The sequence below is a fragment of the Rhinatrema bivittatum genome, chromosome 1 (assembly GCF_901001135.1).
Source record: "Rhinatrema bivittatum chromosome 1, aRhiBiv1.1, whole genome shotgun sequence".
In the NCBI taxonomy this organism is placed as follows: domain Eukaryota; kingdom Metazoa; phylum Chordata; class Amphibia; order Gymnophiona; family Rhinatrematidae; genus Rhinatrema; species Rhinatrema bivittatum.
In genome coordinates this window covers 424,662,173-424,679,634 of record NC_042615.1, presented here as the reverse complement: position 1 = coordinate 424,679,634, position 17,462 = coordinate 424,662,173, and the positions used below count along the sequence as shown (strand labels likewise).

At 43.6% G+C, this 17,462-nt stretch overlaps 1 protein-coding gene across 3 annotated transcripts in view; it reads right to left on the bottom strand.

Moving 5' to 3' along the window:
* TMOD1 (tropomodulin 1) overlaps positions 1-17,462 on the bottom strand; it is a 196,022-nt gene that overhangs the window by 17,790 nt on the left and 160,770 nt on the right. For all 3 annotated transcript variants that reach the window (XM_029603559.1, XM_029603569.1, XM_029603550.1), the window contains one exon: positions 7,192-7,335. In XM_029603559.1, coding sequence (XP_029459419.1) covers positions 7,192-7,335 — 144 coding nt within the window. The remainder of the gene's footprint in view (positions 1-7,191; positions 7,336-17,462) is intronic.

Genomic DNA, 17,462 nt, shown 5'->3' with positions numbered 1-17,462 from the left:
GTTGGAAACAGGATGCTGGGCTTGATGGACCCTTGGTCTGACCCAGTATGGCATGTTCTTATGTTCTTATGATCTTATCAGACAAATCTGATCAATTTCTTTGGGTAACCAGAGAGTTGGATCAAGAGAGAGTGCTAGACGTAGTGTACTTGGATTTCAATAAGGCCTTTGACACAGTTCTGTATAGAAGACTAATAAATAAATTGAGCACCCTTGGTATGGGCAGTGTGACTGCCAGGGTTAGAAACTGGTTGAGTGAGAGGTGACAAAGTGTGGTGGTAAATGAAGTTCACTCTGAGGAGGGGGGTGTTATTATGAAGTGCTTCAGGGATCAATCCTTGGACCAGTTCTTTTCAGAATGTTTGTGAATGACATTGCAGAAGGAGTGTTGGGAAAGGTTTGTCTTTTTGCCAATGATACAAAAACTTGCAACAGGATGGACAGCCAGAAAGGTGTGTAAAATATGGAGCAAGGATATAACCAAGCTCCAGGAATGGTCTAGGAACTGACAGCTAAAGTTTAATGTTAAAAAATGTGGAGTTGTGCCTTTAGGCTGCAAAAACCCAACAGAGAGGTATAATATTGGTGGTGAAAGTCTTCTAAGCACAAACAAGAGCACAATCTGGAGGTGATTATATCTGATGATCTCAAGGTGGCCAAACAAGTGAATAAAGCAATAATTAAAGCCAGAAAGATGCTTGGATGAACAGGTAGAGGAATGAACAGCAGAAAAAGGGAGGTGATAGTGCCCCTGTATAGGTTCCTGGTGAGACCTCACTTGGAATACTGTGCACAATTCTGGAAACCGCACCTTCAAAAGGATATAAACAAGTTGGAGTTGGTCCAGAGGGTGGCTACTAAAATGGGCAGTGGTCTTCATTCTAAAGCATATGGGGATAGACTTAAACATCTAAACATGTATACCCCAGAGGAAAGGTGAGATAGGGGAAATATGATACAGACATTCAAATATCTCAAAGGTTTCCATGCACAGGAGGTGAGTCTTTTTCAATGGAAAGGAGGCTCTAGAATGAGGGGTCATGCTATGAGAGTGAAAGGGGTTAGGCTCAGGAGTAAAATTAGAAAATATTTCTTTACAGAGAGTATAGTGAATGCATAGAACAGCCTGCCAGTGGAGGTGGTGGAGACAAAAACTGTATCTGAATTCAAGAACGCATGGGATAAATACAAGGAATTTCTGAGGGAGTGATGGGAATTGTAAAGTTAATTAGTGGGCAGATGGGCAGACTAGATAGTACAAATGGTCTTTTTCTGATGTCCCGTTTCTATATTTTCTTTTCTTCCTTTGAAGGGAGCAGTACTTTCCCTAAACAGAATTGGTCTGGCACACAAGCAGGATGCAAATGTTACAGTTATTCCAGGTCAATAATGAGAGTCTATCACACCTGAGCTATCTGTGTGCAAGTCTGTGACCAGGCAGGCACTGCCAATGGTACCCTCTATCTGAGCCCATTGCCACTCATCCATTGTTCTGGGACATTACCAAGACTCCAGCACCACTGACTTGACATCACAACGAATGAATTTAGGAAAGAGGTGTGTGCGTAACACCACCCACACTCTCCATTCTCACACCATCTGATAATCTGAGGGGTGAGGACTAGGAAGGTGGCCAGAGCTGATGATAATGTCAGGGAGGTTCTGGGCTTGGCAATCAGGGCAGCCCCGGAGGGAAGGTGTGGGCTTGGAGAGCCAAGGCCAGTGGAGCTCAGGGGCTGGAGAAGAACCAGGGGAGAAGCGTGTGGCAGGAATTACTGGAACTGTTCAAACAGGATAGAGATACTGGACTGCACAATTACCAGGCAAGAACAGAGGTAAACGGCTACATCAGGAGTCACACAAATAGTGTTTCTGCAGGGCACACACTGAAAGGGTTGTTGGACCAGCAAAGATGTGTCTGATGACAGCTCTTCACATACAAACCCTCAGTTTGGGACACCCTTAATGGTGGACAATAGGGAGTCTGCAGGGGCATGTCTGACTCTCCAGGAAAAAAGAATAAAAATACTACTGTAGAACTTTCTGGAGAACCAGCAATCTTTGCAGCTCTGTGGCAGGTGCATGGTCTGGAATCCCAGAGTTGTGAGTTCAAAACTTGTCAACCCTGACACATCATAGTTACATTATTAGGACTGCCCTTCTGTGCACAGGGATCACAATTGCTTGTGAACATTGCCTTGTTGGTTAGCCATTTCCCAGGAGCACTCCTACTTTGCCCTAAAATGAGCTGACATGCCTTCAGAGCCTGTGTTGGCCTTCATTTTTTCGTGTTCTCACTGGGCCTGTCAGTCTTGCAGAACACCCAGTGTGTGCTTCACCTAAGCTGTACCACCGTAGAAAACAATCCCAAGGCCCTGGTGTTCACCCCCCTCACTAGCAATGAGATAACAGGTTTGGACTTTGAGGAGACCAAGAGACACTAAGTTAACAGCAGTATCCCCTGCACACCAAAAGTTAAAGTAATTGGGCAAAGAAGTCTTATTAGGAGTTTAAAATCTTATGGTTACTTCTTCAAAGGGGTTAATGTTGTGAAGCTGTGCTGGATATAACTGAGCATACTGAATGAAGTGTCAGAATTAATCTCCTGCCAAATGTATTGTGTGTGAGATCATTGCTATTCAAGAAGTTTATTTTCAGTAAAATATTTTCTTTGGAACAGTGGAGTGTGCTACTTGTATTTTAGCGTCCAGTCTGTGGAGAGCAGACTCCAGCAGAAGATACCTGACGCGTATCTTCCCCCCTGAAACTTCACCTTCCTAGTAGGGGGGCCACTATACTTCAAACATGAAGGCACGAAGAAGAGAGGACCTACTGACTGAGGAAGCCAGGATACTGGGTTATAGAGCTACCCTCTCTCCAGCACATTGAGGGACTCCAGGTCTATACATGTAGGCACTTCGCAGACAGAGCCAGGTTTTATTTTATCTGTTAATTCCAGCTGGGGTGGTTTTTATTTTGGTTGCGCATAATTTTTTTTTTTATAAATAAATCCTGTGGAACCAACTGTGTAGGTTGTCTTTTCTGTTAAAGGGCTGGAGCTTCACCCTGCTTAGGAAGGGTCAGATGGGGCAAACTCCTGACAGGGTCACTGGCATTGGCATATGGGTATCTCAAGTATCTTCATACCAGGTGCCAGCTCTGTGGGTACACTGGGTGCTTGAGCACCCCCCAATATTGAGGAAACATCTTCGGGGAGTTCACGCCCAATCATTTTGAGAAGTTTGCTCCCATGGTTGTCCAGGCTATTGTAGTTATTGTGACAGGACCTGTGAGTCTAATATTGGTCTTTATAGCCACAAGAAAAAGTATACTATAAATTAGCAGAATAGCTGTAACATAATCACATCATTTGTTAATGAATGTATGCAAGCACTCGTCGGCCATGCCAAAATCTCACATCAATGCCCTGTCTGTCCCAGAGCTGTAAAATTATCTTGGAGGTCAACCATGTCCCTGCTTGAGACCTAACAATAGTGCAGGTTTCTGCAAGGCAGCAGCCACCCTGGAGCAGTGGCAAACAGTGGGCCTTAAAACTTCTCAGGCCACTTTCCCATCTCTGATCAAATACAGGTGGATCTGCCAAGAGGGGATAATGGCCTCTGGCTCAGTGTCTGCTGCTAAGTTATTCACGGAACAAAACTTTCTGTGTCTGGCTTTGTCCTGGGGTCTCCACACAACAGATGAATTCCCCACATCTTTGTCATCAATATAATTTCAAGCAAACAAATCATCGGGACTGGGAGACTTGCAGGCTGTTTCCTACTCTCAACCTGAGTTGTCAGAAGTGTCACCTCAGCACAGGCAGCATGGGGGTCAGCAAAAAGGCTGCGTGTGCTGTCCCCATAGCAGTTCCTCTTCCCCTGCCCGGCACACATTGCCTGCTCGGGAATGAAGCGTGCTGGGAAGAACAGAGGAAAAGCTTCTGCAGAGAGCGTGTGCGCCAAGCAAAGGAAGAGAAAGTGGGGCTGTCATGAGGACTGAGTATGCTGGGGATCCTGCCAGGTTCTTATGGCCTGGATTGGCCACTGTTGGAAACAGGATGCTGGGCTTTGATGGACCCTTGGTCTGACCCAGTATGGCATGCTCTTATGTTCCTATTGAGGAAAGCTGCTGCAGGGATAGGTGCATGAGGACTGGCTCTAGGCTAACTGGGCACCCCGTGGCGTCTTCCCCATAGGAAAATACAAATTCTGGTGACTCTTGCACAGCGCTCTTTCCTTTGGCAACAGCAGAACCAACACAGCATCCCCCCTGCTCAGCGTACTCCTTTCTCTTTCCCTCCCCTTTCTCCTCTCTCCCCTGCCCAGCATGTCCCTTCTTTCTCATTCCTCACCCCCTCATCTCCCCTCTTTCACCCTGAGAGCATCCCAGTGCCCAGCATCCCCTTCTTGCTTCGCCTCCCACCCAGCAGCACCACTGCTCTCTCCCCTTCCTCTGTCTCCTCTCCCTGCCTATCTTTTCCCCTTTCTCTCCCTCCCTCAGCCTACAGCATCCCCTTTTCTCCTGCTCCCCTTCCATCTCTGCCTATCCCTTTCTTCTCCCTCTCTTTTCTCTTCCTCTGCCCAGGAGCATTTTTTCTCACATCCCTACCCCCCCCCCCCCTCGCTCTTTCCCTCTTGTCAGCCTAATATCCAGCATCCCTCCCCTTTCTCTGCCACCTCCTCTCCACTGCCCAGCATCCTCCTCTCTCCCCCTTTCCCTGTCCAGCAATATCCCCCTGACCCTCTCTGCCCCTTCTGTCCCTAAACCAGCCCATAGCTGCCTCGTGGCCAGCACTCCTCCCTCCCCCCCTCTGCTACCCATCAGTCACCCAGCATCCTATTCTCTCTCTGTCTCCCTGCCCAGTTGTAGCCCTCTTTCTTTCCATTCCCCCCTGCCAGCCAACAGTACCCAGCATTTATCTTTCTCTCTGTCCCTCCCCCTGCCCAGCATCCTTCTCTCTCAGCAGTATCCTCCTTCTCAGTCCCACAAGGTTGATCCTACTCAGAGAAATATCCGCCCTGTCCTCTCACTGGCCAGTGACTCTGATGCAGGGAATACGTTCGGTGGGGGTGGGGGGAAGGTATGCGGCAAGACCTTTCTCGGGACTGAGAAGGATGATCCAATGTGGGAAGGCGGAAGGGAGAAAGGACCCGGGATGGAAGGGAAGGCATGCATGAAGAAGGAGAAGGAGAGAGGTCTGGAGGGAAGGGATGAGAGAAAGAAATGGGGATGGTGGAAGAGGGAGAAAGAACCAGACCTTGCCAGGATTGAGTAAGTTCAGTCTCCATTCCTGATGGTGATTTTTAAGGTTTTGGGGGGATGGGGGTCGGTCTGGGGTGACAAGGAGCAGAAAATTTGATTGCGAGAAAAAGGAGGCGAGGGCTTAGTGGGATTAATACATTACTGCAATTCAGTATATATCTTGGGTCACCCGGCAATCACTTTGAAACCATTTTAAATGTTAAATTCAACTGTAGAACACATAGAAACAGGACTGCAGAACATGACCATTATGGACTATGCCCATCCACTCAAACTACTCAGCTTTACAATCCCTAGAACTCTTTCAGAGATCTCCTGTGCTTATCCCATGTGTTCCTGAATTCAGATATTGTCCTCGTCTCCACCACCTGCACTGAGAGTCCATTCCATGCATCCATTACCCTCTATCTAAAGAAAGATTTCCTAAGATGACACCTGAGTCTACCCCCTTTCACTCTCATACCATGACCCCTCAATTCTAGGGCCTCCTTTCCCTTGAAAAAGGCTCACCTCCTGTGCATGGAAACCTTTGAGATATTTGAATGTCTCTATCATATCTCTCCTATCTTGCCTTTCCTCTGGGGTATACATGTTTAGATGTTTAAGCCTATCCCCATATGCTTTAGAATGAAGACCACTGACCATTTTAGTACCCACCCTCTGGATCAACTCCATCCTGTTTATATCCTTTGAAGGTGCGATCTCCAGAATTGTAAACCGTATTCCAAGTGAGGTCTCACCAGGAACCTATACAGGGGCAATATCACCTCCCTTTGTCTGCTGACCATTCCTCTCCCTGTGCAGCCAAGCATCTGTCTGGCTTTTGCCATTGCTTTATCCATGTGTTTGGCCACCTTAAGATCATCAGATACAATCTCCCCCAGATGCCGCTCTTCTTTTGTACTTAGAATAATTGTGCCTCCAATTCTGTACCTCTCCCTTGGATTTTTGCAGCTACAAGGCCTGGCACAACCTACGCTTTCAGCCCCTTTCTTTAAATTTATTTTTAAAATAAATTAGAATTTACTGGTGTAAAGTATTATTAACGTATAGTAAAGGCCATTTTTTTGCCAGAGTTAAGATAATTATTAAAAGTAGTAAGCGAAGTGGTAATAAGTTAGATATGACAATGATATTACACTCACATTTGACAGCAGTTTTCCCACTGTAATGAAAAGCCCTGCATTTGTCAATAGGCACAGCCAGTATGTTAAACATTTAGGGACTGCAGGCTGGCTAGGATTTGCTGCCTTCCAGCTCTGCTGAGTTTTTCAGCATTGAACAACCCTCTTCTACCTTGTAACAGATCCTTACGAGAGATGGGCAGGTCCAAGCACCAAAAGTGCCTAAGGGTGACAAAATCCTAAAACCTTAATCCCTGGTTATGTAATTTCCCTGATCTGCCTCACACTGGAAAAATGCTAGCCGAGTGCAGTTAAAGATGGTGAGCACAACCAGCAGGGAACCACTACAATATTTTAGTTAAGAATGCTGCTCCAAATGAATCCTTTAATCATTTAAACAAAGGAGGCTGTGATTTTGGAATATCGGTTTAAACAAAAATCAGCCCTCTCTTCCTCTTTTTGTATTTTTGCAAGAGAGCGCTTTCCAACCTCTGAAGCCCCAGCTCCTGCACACACAGCACTGCACTAAAAACCTATAAAAAAAGATTTTTTCATTCAGAAAGCCCTTCCAAAATCGCTGCTTTCCAAGGTGATAGCGATATGTTCATTGGCAAGGATTTAATCCTGAAAAATGTTTTAAGTAGCAATTAACAACAGGCCCTGATAACGTGCTGCCTCTTAGCGCCATTAGAAAGTGGCAAGATGTTTTGTTTGGAACTTCAGTCTGGACCACTACCAGCGTTTTGAAAATAAAATTTAAAAAAAAGTATCTAGAAAGTAAAGCCAAACATGTGCATCTTACCTGATTGTCAATTTTTAGTTCTATCAGTGATGTGTTATACTGAAGGGCTTCAATCAGAGCCAATATGCCAGAGCCACTGATGAAATTAGATTCCACGTTCAGACTCCTCAATGTACCATTGGTTTTTAGCATATCTGCGAGAGCCTGCAAACACAAGAGAGGGCTATGGGACAAAAGAATGCACTTATTCAAGAGGCATGTTGCTACCTGTATCAAGTTTTGATCATGCCTCTAGTTTCCTTAGAATACACCTCATTTTTTTTCAACTCCATGTGGATGGCTACCCTGTTGCAGATCTCAGTATTAAATCTTTGCTACTTACCCTCTTCAATATCATTTATGAAAATACTGAATAGTAAATATGGGTAGCCAGGACTTACGCTTCTCCCATACCCGTCCCTTCACAAAAATCATCACAATAAATACATATACAACTGAGTGGGATCAAACAGGCCGCAGCTTTATTACAAGTAACCACCAGGAGCCCGAGCCAGATGCAAGATAACAATCAACCCCAGCATCCATCTGTCACTGACCAGCAAGACGGACACCACCAGGCCTGTAGGTTAACAACATTAACAATAAACGTACCCACGACCCCCGCCACCACCCAAGCAATGAGCCGTGCATGTAGACCCCCACCACAGTCCAGCAAGGAGCCATATGTGGGGCAACTGCACCCAGTTGTTCTCCCAAGAATCCCTGACATGACCACCAGCAAGTCAGCCAGCCGTTCAACACCAGGCAGAGCCCCAGTCGGCTTGGGCTACCCACTCCCTCCACCAGTTGCGACAATAAAAATCATACCCAAACACAACGAGTAAAATAGGGCGGGGTGGGTGGGATGCCTTGCTCTGCCGTGCGTGACCCCCAAAATGCGCAACCCACTACCCAACGGTCTCAGCCTGCAGGGAACCAATCAGTTCTCTGCTTCCAAGTGGTTTGAATTCAAACCACTAGCCCTAGCCTGACTGACTGGAAAAATCCAGTCACCACCAACCCAGGCCTGCTCACAAAGCGAGCCTGGCACCATATTACTATGGGCAGACGGGTACCGGATCTGCCTAACCATCCAAACTGGCCCCAAATCTGAACCTTGAGATACTCTACTGATAACCCAGCTTTCTTTGGAGTGAACTCCATTTACCACTCAACCTGCCACACAATCAGATTCTAACCCAGTTTACTGCCTTTGGACCCACATCTACTCACTTTATGTGGTTCAGATATAGGACAGCGTCAAAGGCCTTACTGAAATCTCAAGTACAACATCCACTGTTTGTCCCTCATGGAAGCCTTTGATCACCTAAATAAATTGATAAGATCTGTCTGACATGATTTCCCTCTGGTAAAAACCATGCTACTTTGGATCCTGAAATCTGCTGAGGGGATATGATAGAAATGTATAAAATTATGAGGGGGGTTGAACAGGTAAATAGGGAACAGTTATTTTTTTTTTGTATAATCTCTTTATTAGCAAACTTTGTTTACATACATGCATAAAGTAAGAATAACATATACCATGCAATATGAGACAGATCTCCTCACAAAATGTAGGTATTCAATTCCCCATTTTCTTATATTTTTTGTTGTGAGGACAACTGTAGAGGGGATGTTGTGAACACACTTCTGGGAGTGGTGCAGGATAGCAAGGCTGGAAATAGGTGTGGGTGATCTGGTGAGGCTGGAAGAAGGAACAAGTGCAGTCTAGGTTGGAGCTCAGGAAGGAAGTATAGGCTGGACTGGAATACTGGAGCAGAGTGCAGACCGGATTGGAGCTCTGCAGCAAAAATGCAGGCTGGACTGGAGTTCAGGAGCACTGAAGCTGCGTGGAGGTAAGGGTGAACTTAGGAACACTGGAACAGAATGTGGGTAAGCGTGGAACTGGAGCAATGGAACTGAGTGTAGATGAGGGTGGAGCTGGAACATAGGAACAGGGTGCAGGGAAGCATGGAACTGGAACATGAACTGCAGCAAGATTGACTAGGACAAGTCATGATAAAACAGGACAAGGATTACACGGAACATGAAAGATAAAAGCCCGAGAGCTACAATAGGAAGGCCTTGAGGGACAAGGCAGAGAGAAGATCTAGGAAGTTTCATTGTTAGGCCAAGGGTCAGAGAAAAGAAAGAGACCTAGAATCAGAAGAGACCTATGGAGGTCTCAACCTAGGCCAGACATCAGGGAAACAAGAGAAGTCTAGAATCAGAAGAGACCCTGAGAGGTCTCAGGCTAGGCCTGACAAAACAGAAGACCAGAAGGCCAACAAGACAGGCAAAGGAACCAGGAACAGAAGGCCCATCGGTCAAGGAGCAAGGCATAGGTAAACAGGAGTCAGAAAGCATGGGGGCCAAGAGACAAACACAGGAAAAGCCACATGGCAGATATGGCTAGAGCAAGGAGTGGAGTAGCACTCGAAGCTGAAGCACAGAGGCATGGGAGAGACAGGGCTAAATAGGATTGGAGTCTGGGTGTGGTGCAGGCAAAAGAGAGGGGCTTGGCCAGCCAGGAGAGTGAGCTCATGGAGGTTCCCTGGTGGCACATAGGCTGAAGTGAGCAAAGAGAGACATACTGTAGGGTATAGTTTGGAGCCAGGCTCACTGGTAGAGGAAAGGTTGTGCAGTGGCCGGAAATGCAACATTTTTTACCCCTCTCCTGGTACGTTTCCTCTTCAAGTCTTTTACTGTATTAGTTATAATAAATTCATGGAACTTGTTTATTACACACAGTTCTACACAGCATCTAAAGCCCAAACATCTACTTGTAACATTACCCAGAATAGGTAACATCAATGAATAGAAATAAAAATGGATAAAAGCAACAAAGTCACTCAGTCTTCTTTCTAATGTCCACAGGTAACGAAGCAACAAATGACTGCCAAACATTTTGAAAGCATTGTTAAATTTCTGAGGAAGCTGAGCCTCTGACATATTCCAGAAGCATGAGATCCAACGTAGTAGCTTTCAATACTGAGAATACTGGGTCTTTTAAATCTAACCATTTATTCAACAATAAGACACTCTTAGCTAAAACAATCTTGTGCTCTTAAGAACATAAGAAATTGCTATGCTGGGTCAGACCAAGGGTCCATCAAGCCCAGCATCCTGTTTCCAACAGAGGCCAAACCAGGCCACAAAAACCTGGCAATTACCCAAACACTAAGAAGATCCCATGCTACTGATGCAATTAATAGCAGTGGCTATTCCCTAAGTAAAATTGATGAATAGCCATTAATGGACTTCTCCTCCAAGAACTCATCCAATCCTTTAAACACAGCTACACTAACTACACCAACCACATCCTCTGGCAACAAATTCCAGAGCTTTATTGTGCGTTGAGTGAAAAAGAATTTTCTCCGATTAGTCTTAAATGTGCTACTTGCTAACTTCATGGAATGCCCCTTAGTCCTTCTATTATTCGAAAGTGTAAATAACCGAGTCACATCTACTCGTTCAAGACCTCTCATGATCTTAAAGACCTCTATCATATCCCCCCTCAGCAGTCTCTTCTCCAAGCTGAACAGCCCTAACCTCTTCAGCCTTTCCTCATAGGGGAGCTGTTCCCTTTATCATTTTGGTTGCCCTTCTCTGTACCTTCTCCATCACAACTATATCTTTTTTGAGATGCGGCAACCAGAATTGTACACAGTATTCAAGGTGCGGTCTCACCATGGAGCGATACAGAGGCATTATGACATTTTCTGTTCCCTTCCTAATAATTCTTAACATTCTATTTGCTTTTTTGACTGCTGCAGCACACTGAGCCAACGATTTTAAAGTATTATCCACTATGATGCCTAGATCTTTTTCCTGGGTGGTAGCTCCTAATATGGAACCTAACATCGTATAACTACAACAAGGGTTATTTTTCCCTATATGCAACACTTTGCACTTGTCCACATTAAATTTCGTCTGCCATTTGGATGCCCAATCTTCCAATCTTGCAAGGTCCTCCTGTAATGTATCACAGTCTGCTTGTGATTTAACTACTCTGAATAATTTTGTATCATCTGCAAATTTGATTATCTCAATTGTCGTATTCCTTTCCAGATCATTTATATATATATTAAAAAGCACCGGTCCAAGTACAGATCCCTGAGGCACTCCACTGTTTACCCTTTTCCACTGAGAAAATTGACCATTTAATCCTACTCTCTGTTTCCTGTCTTTTAACCAAGCTTGTAATCCATGAAAGGACATCACCTCCTATCCCATGACTTTTTAGTTTTCGTAGAAGCCTCTCATGAGGGACTTTGTCAAATGCCTTCTGATAAAATGAGAAAAATAGAAAAAAACTGAAAGGAGCAGCTACAAAGGTAAAAAGTGTGCAAGAGGCATGGTCATTGTTAAAAAATACCATCCTAGAAGCACAGTCCAGATGTATTCCACACATTAAGAAAGGTGGAAAGAAGGCAAAACGATTACCGGCATGGTTAAAATGTGAGGTGAAAGAAGCTATTTTAGCCAAAAGATCTTCATTCAAAAATTGGAAGAAGGATCCAACAGAAGAAAATAAGCATAAGTGTTGTCAAGTTAAATGTAAGACATTGATAAGACAGGCTAAGAGAGAATTTGATAAGAAGTTGGCCGTAGAGGCAAAAACTCACAGTAAAAACTTTTTAAAATATATCTGAAGCAGAAAGCCTGTGAGGGAGTCAGTTGGACCGTTAGATGATCGAGGGGTTAAAGGGGTACTTAAAGAAGATAAGGCCAAAGCGGAAAGATTAAACAATTTCTTTGCTTCGGTGTTTACAGAAGAGGATGTTGGGGAGATACCTGTATCAGAGAAGGTTTTCATGGGTAATGATTCATATGGACTGAACCAAATCACGGTGAACCAAGAAGATGTGGTAGGCCTGATTGACACCTGGACCAGATGGTATATACTCCAGGGTTCTGAAGGAACTCAAAAATGAAATTTCAGACCTATTAGTAAAAATTTGTAACCTATCATTAAAATCATTCATTGTAACTGAAGACTGGAGGGTGGCTAATGTAACCCCAATATTTAAAAAGGGCTCCAGGGGTGATCTGGGAAACTACAGACCAGATAGCCTGACTTCAGTGCCAGGAAAAATAGTGGAAAGTGTTCTAAATATCAAAATCACAGAACATATAGAAACACATGGTTTAATGTAAAAAAGTCAGCATGGCTTTACCCAAGGCAAGTCTTGGCTCACAAATCTGCTTCACTTTTTTGAAGGAGTTAATAAACATGTAGGTAAAGGTGAACCGGTAGATGTAGTATACTTGGATTTTCAGAAGGCATTTGACAAATTTCCTCATGAGAGGCTTCTAGGAAAAGTAAAAAGTCATGGGATAGGTGGCGATGTCCTTTCGTGGATTACAAACTGGCTAAAAGACAGGAAACAGAGAGTAGGATTAAATGGACAATTTTCTCAGTGGAAGGGAGTGGGCAGTGGAGTGCCTCAGGGATCTGTATTGGGACCCGTACTTTTCAATATATTTATAAATGATCTGGAAAGAAATACGAGTGAGGTAATCAAATTTGCAGATGATACAAAATTATTCAGAGTAGTTAAATCACAATCTGCTTGTGATAAATTACAGGAAGACCTTGTGAGACTGGAAAATTGGGCATCCAAATGGCAGATGAAATTTAATGTGGATAAGTGCAAGGTGATGCATATAGGGAAAAATAACCCATGCTATAATTACACAATGTTAGGTTCCATATTAGGAGCTACCACCCAAGAAAGAGATCTAGGCATCATAGTGGATAACACATTGAAATCATCGGTTCAGTGTGCTGCAGAAGTCAAAAAAGCAAACAGAATGTTGGGAATTATTAGAAAGGGAATGGTGAATAAAACGGAAAATGTCATAATGCCTCTGTATCGCTCCATTGTGAGACCGCACCTTGAATACTGTGTAAAATTATGGTCGCCACATCTCAAAAAAGATATAGTTGCGATGGAGAATGTACAGAGAAGGGCGACCAAAATGATAAAGGGGATGGATCAGCTCCCCTATGAGGAAAGACTAAAGAGGTTAGGACTTTTCAACTTGGAGACGAGATGGCTGAGGGGGGATATGATAGATGTGTTTAAAATCATGAGCGGTCTAGAATGGGTAAATGTGAATTGGTTATTTACTCTTTCGGATAATAGAAGGACTATGGGGCACTCCATGAAGTTAGCATGTGGCACATTTAAAACGAATCTGAGAAAGTTCATTTTCACTCAACGCACAATTAAACTCTGGAATTTGGTGCCAGAAGATGTGGTTAGTGAAATTAGTGTAGCTGTGTTTAAAAAAGGATTGGATAAGTTCTTGGAGGAGAAGTCCATTACCTGCTATTAAGTTGACTTAGAAAATGCCATTGCTTTACCAGCAACAGTAACATGAAATAGACAGTTTTTGGGTACTTGCCAGGTTCTTATGGCCTGGATTGGCCACTGTTGGAAACAGAATGCTGAACTTGTTGGACCCTTGGTCTGACCCAGTAGGGCATTTCTTGTGTTCTTAAAATTTGGATAATTGAAATCCCCCATTATTACTGACTGCCAAATTGGTTAGCTTCCCTGATTCCTCTTAGCATTTCATCATCTGTCTGACCATTTTGGCGAGGTGGAAGGTAGGATTCTATCACTATCACCCAACACACATGGGATTTCTATCCATAGAGATTCTACTGAGCATTTAGTCTCTTGAATGATCTTTAGCCTGTTGGACTCTATACCCTCCCGGACATAAAGTGCCACACTCCCACCAAGTTGATCCTCCCTATCATTTTGATATAATTTGCACCCTGATATAGCACTGTCCCATTGGTTATCCTCCTTCCACCAGATCTCTGAGATGCCAATTACGTCTATCTCATCATTTACTGCTATACACTATAACTCTCCCATTTTACTTCTTAGACTCCTGGCATTGGCATACAGACATTTCAAAGAGTGTTTTTTGTTTATATTAACAATCTGCTTTTCAGTTGATGGGGATAATTTGGAATTTTTTAGCTCAGGCGATTCATTACTTATAGGCACATGAACTATGTTTGCTTTTTTTGGAATCTCTCTGTTAGGATGCCCTAACTCTCCTGTTTCATTAGTATCCTTCAAAGATACATTCCTCCGAACCATGCACTGCTGAGTGACTGTTGGCTTTCCCCCTTGTTCTAGTTAAAAGCTGCTCTATCTCCTTTTTAAAAGTTAGTGCCAGCAGCCTGGTTCCACTCTGGCTGAGTTGGAGCCCGTTCTTTCAGAAAAGTCTCCCCCTTCCCAAAAGGTTTCCCAGTTCTTTACAAAACTGAATCCCTCTTCCCTGCATCATCGTCTCATCCAAGCATTGAGACTCCAGAGCTCTGCCTGCCTCTGGGGACCTGCGCATGCAACAGGAAGCATTTCAGAGAATGCCACCCTGAAGGTTCTGGATTTCAGCTTGCTACCTAAAATCCTAAATGTGGCTTCCAAAACCTCTCCCCCACATTTTCCTACATCATTGTGCCCATATGTACAACAACAGCTGACTCCTCCCCAGCACTGTCTATAATCCTATCCAGGTGAAGCGTGAGGACTGCCACCTTCGCACCAGGCAGTCAAGTTACTGGGTGGCTGGTAGACGTGAGGACCGCCTGGTATCTACATTTCTAATAATCAAATCAACTATGATGGCCAACCTAACCCTTCCTTCCTGGGCAGTACCCCTGGTAGACTTGTCAGTGTGAGAGAACAAAACATCACCTGGAGAGCAGGTCCTTGCTACAGGAATACTTTCTGCTACACAAGGGTGATATTCTCCAACTGGGAGAACTTTCTGATCTAAGGCAGCACTTGGGCTGCCAGACTGGATTTGGGACTTGGCTACTATGTCCCTGAAGGTCTCATCAATGTACCTCTCTGTCTGCTTCAGCTCCTCCAGGTCTGCCACTCTAGCTTCCAGAGATTGGATTCATTCTCTGAGAGCCAGGAGCTCTTTGCACCAGGTGCACACATATAATCTCTCACCGGTGGATAAAAAATCATCTATGTTTGAGCAGTTGAGACAATATTTAGATTCACATTCCTGATAATTCTCATGAGGAGGTTGGTCGATATGATTAAGGCGCTTGATGCTATGTTTTTCCTCTATGTTTACGTAAAGCATACTGCTCGTTTGTATCTTGCTTCCCCAGATTACTTATAAATATTATTTGATATTGTTACAAGTTACACTAAAGTTGATGTATAGAAACTTTATTTTTCTTCTTTCGAGATGTAATAGTAACATTCTTAATGTAACAATTTGAAAATTCAATAAAAAATAAATTTTAAAAAATCATCTATGTAACACTCAATGCAAAAAACTGGAAAGCTCCCCTCTTGCTGCTGGACTGCTTTCTTCATTTTAATTTTGTTGAGTACCTAGTTAAGTTTAGGTTACTAAGGGAATTGGAATTAGAATATTTTCAATTTACAGGGTTATTTACTAATTAATCTGCTAGTGTCCTACAAGGGGATGATTAAATTCTCAATAAGGGCTGGTGCAATAGTAAGATTTAGATAAGAGCCTGATTGATTTTTTTTTATATAATATCTTTATTCAAGTTTAATCATAGAGTCAAGATTGCCTTATGAAAGAATAAGAGTATATAAATCATGTTTCCCCCCCTACCAAGTCCGCCCAAGCCACCCCCTCCAACTCTCCCTCCCCCATCAAACCCTAAGTACAATAGAATGCGAGAGAGAGAAAATAAAATGCAGCAGCATATTATCTATTCAATGGGTAGAGAAGGTTTGCCTGCCATTTGAAAGTGGACATGTACAGACAGAGCTAATTGGGCAATAAATGGTTCCCATATGCTGGAGAAACTTTAGTCACTCTGTCACCACATCCCAAACACCAGGATTTGAAGTCGAGCATTAAGAGGTCTTCATTTTGGCATACCATAATGAAAAATTGGGAGCATCCCCTGTTACCCATTGCACCAAAATACATCTTTTTGTCACTAGTAATCTAATGCTTTCAGAGCCTAGGTCTTCCACTCCAATACCCAAAACGCAAAGGGCAGCTTGATCTGGTATCTTGCATTGCAATTTATCAAAAAAGAACCCTCAAAATCGGGTCCAAAATTGTTGTATAGGAGGACAGTCCCCAAAATTATGACAGAGCATTGCAATATGCTCTCCATATCTCCGACAGTTGGGACTCTCAATGAATAAAAGCAAGTGAGCTTTGTAGGGAGAAATTACAATTCTATGTAGAATACAGCCTGATTGATTTTTAATGAGAAATTGTCTCTTGCTTAGAAATCAAGGGTTGAGATAGGGGTGGGTGGGAAAGACAGACACTAGAATTAATTCCCTCTGACTTGATTATCTCAGACACACACAAACTCTAAAGAATATATCCCACTATTTCACCTCTCTCCAAAAACTTTTTTAAGACCTAAGATTTCCCAAAGCTATACTTACTAATCCTCTTCAATCACTATTAAGTTGATCTTCCCTCAAAGGATTGAAAGGTTTGAGATTTGCGCTCCATTAGTAGCACGCTTCTGGTCCTTTTCTACTGCGGGGGCCTCTGGAAGCTGGGGCTGTGGAGTTCAAAGCCTGGATTACTTGCTGTGACCTCTCCCGGGGGACGCTGGGAGCAGTATGCAGATGAGCCTCTTCTTCTGCAGCTTGTTTAGGGTCAGCTAGTCTGATTACCTTGACCTGAACCTGACTACATAGAAAATTCAACACCACACTTTTTTTGAATTGCTCATCTTAAAGTGAGCATATTTGGTAATGTTTGTTTTTATGTTATGTTGTAAGGACTTTATGATGTTTGACCCTGTTATACCTACGACTTATGATAATTGGCAATTCAAATTTGGAAACACTCCAAGCACAACTGGGGCCGGTGGCGGCTGGTCTCCGAGGAGGTAAATTTCACAAGGTTTTATGTGGGTAAATGGTCTTTTGAAAACTGATACTTTTACGCGTGCAAGTCCTTGAAAAATTCACTGCTAAGTGTTGCTGAATAATAATTAGGGCTTCTGATTTTAGGTTTTTACTTATAGATCTCGATAAAACCTTCCTGATTGGTACAAATAAAATAGGTGTCGATTAGATGAACACCGGGAAAACACCACTTCTCCTATCATACTCTCACCTCAGTCTATCCTGGATCCCCCCCCCCCCCCCCTTTGTTTTTGTGCCCATGCTAACGATTCCTCAGCTACACAAAAGTATATATTTGACTGAACTGGAAAAGCTACCAAATAGTACCTGCCCTGCAAAAAACACTGATAAACACCGATTTTTGGTACCCCCAAAGCACCC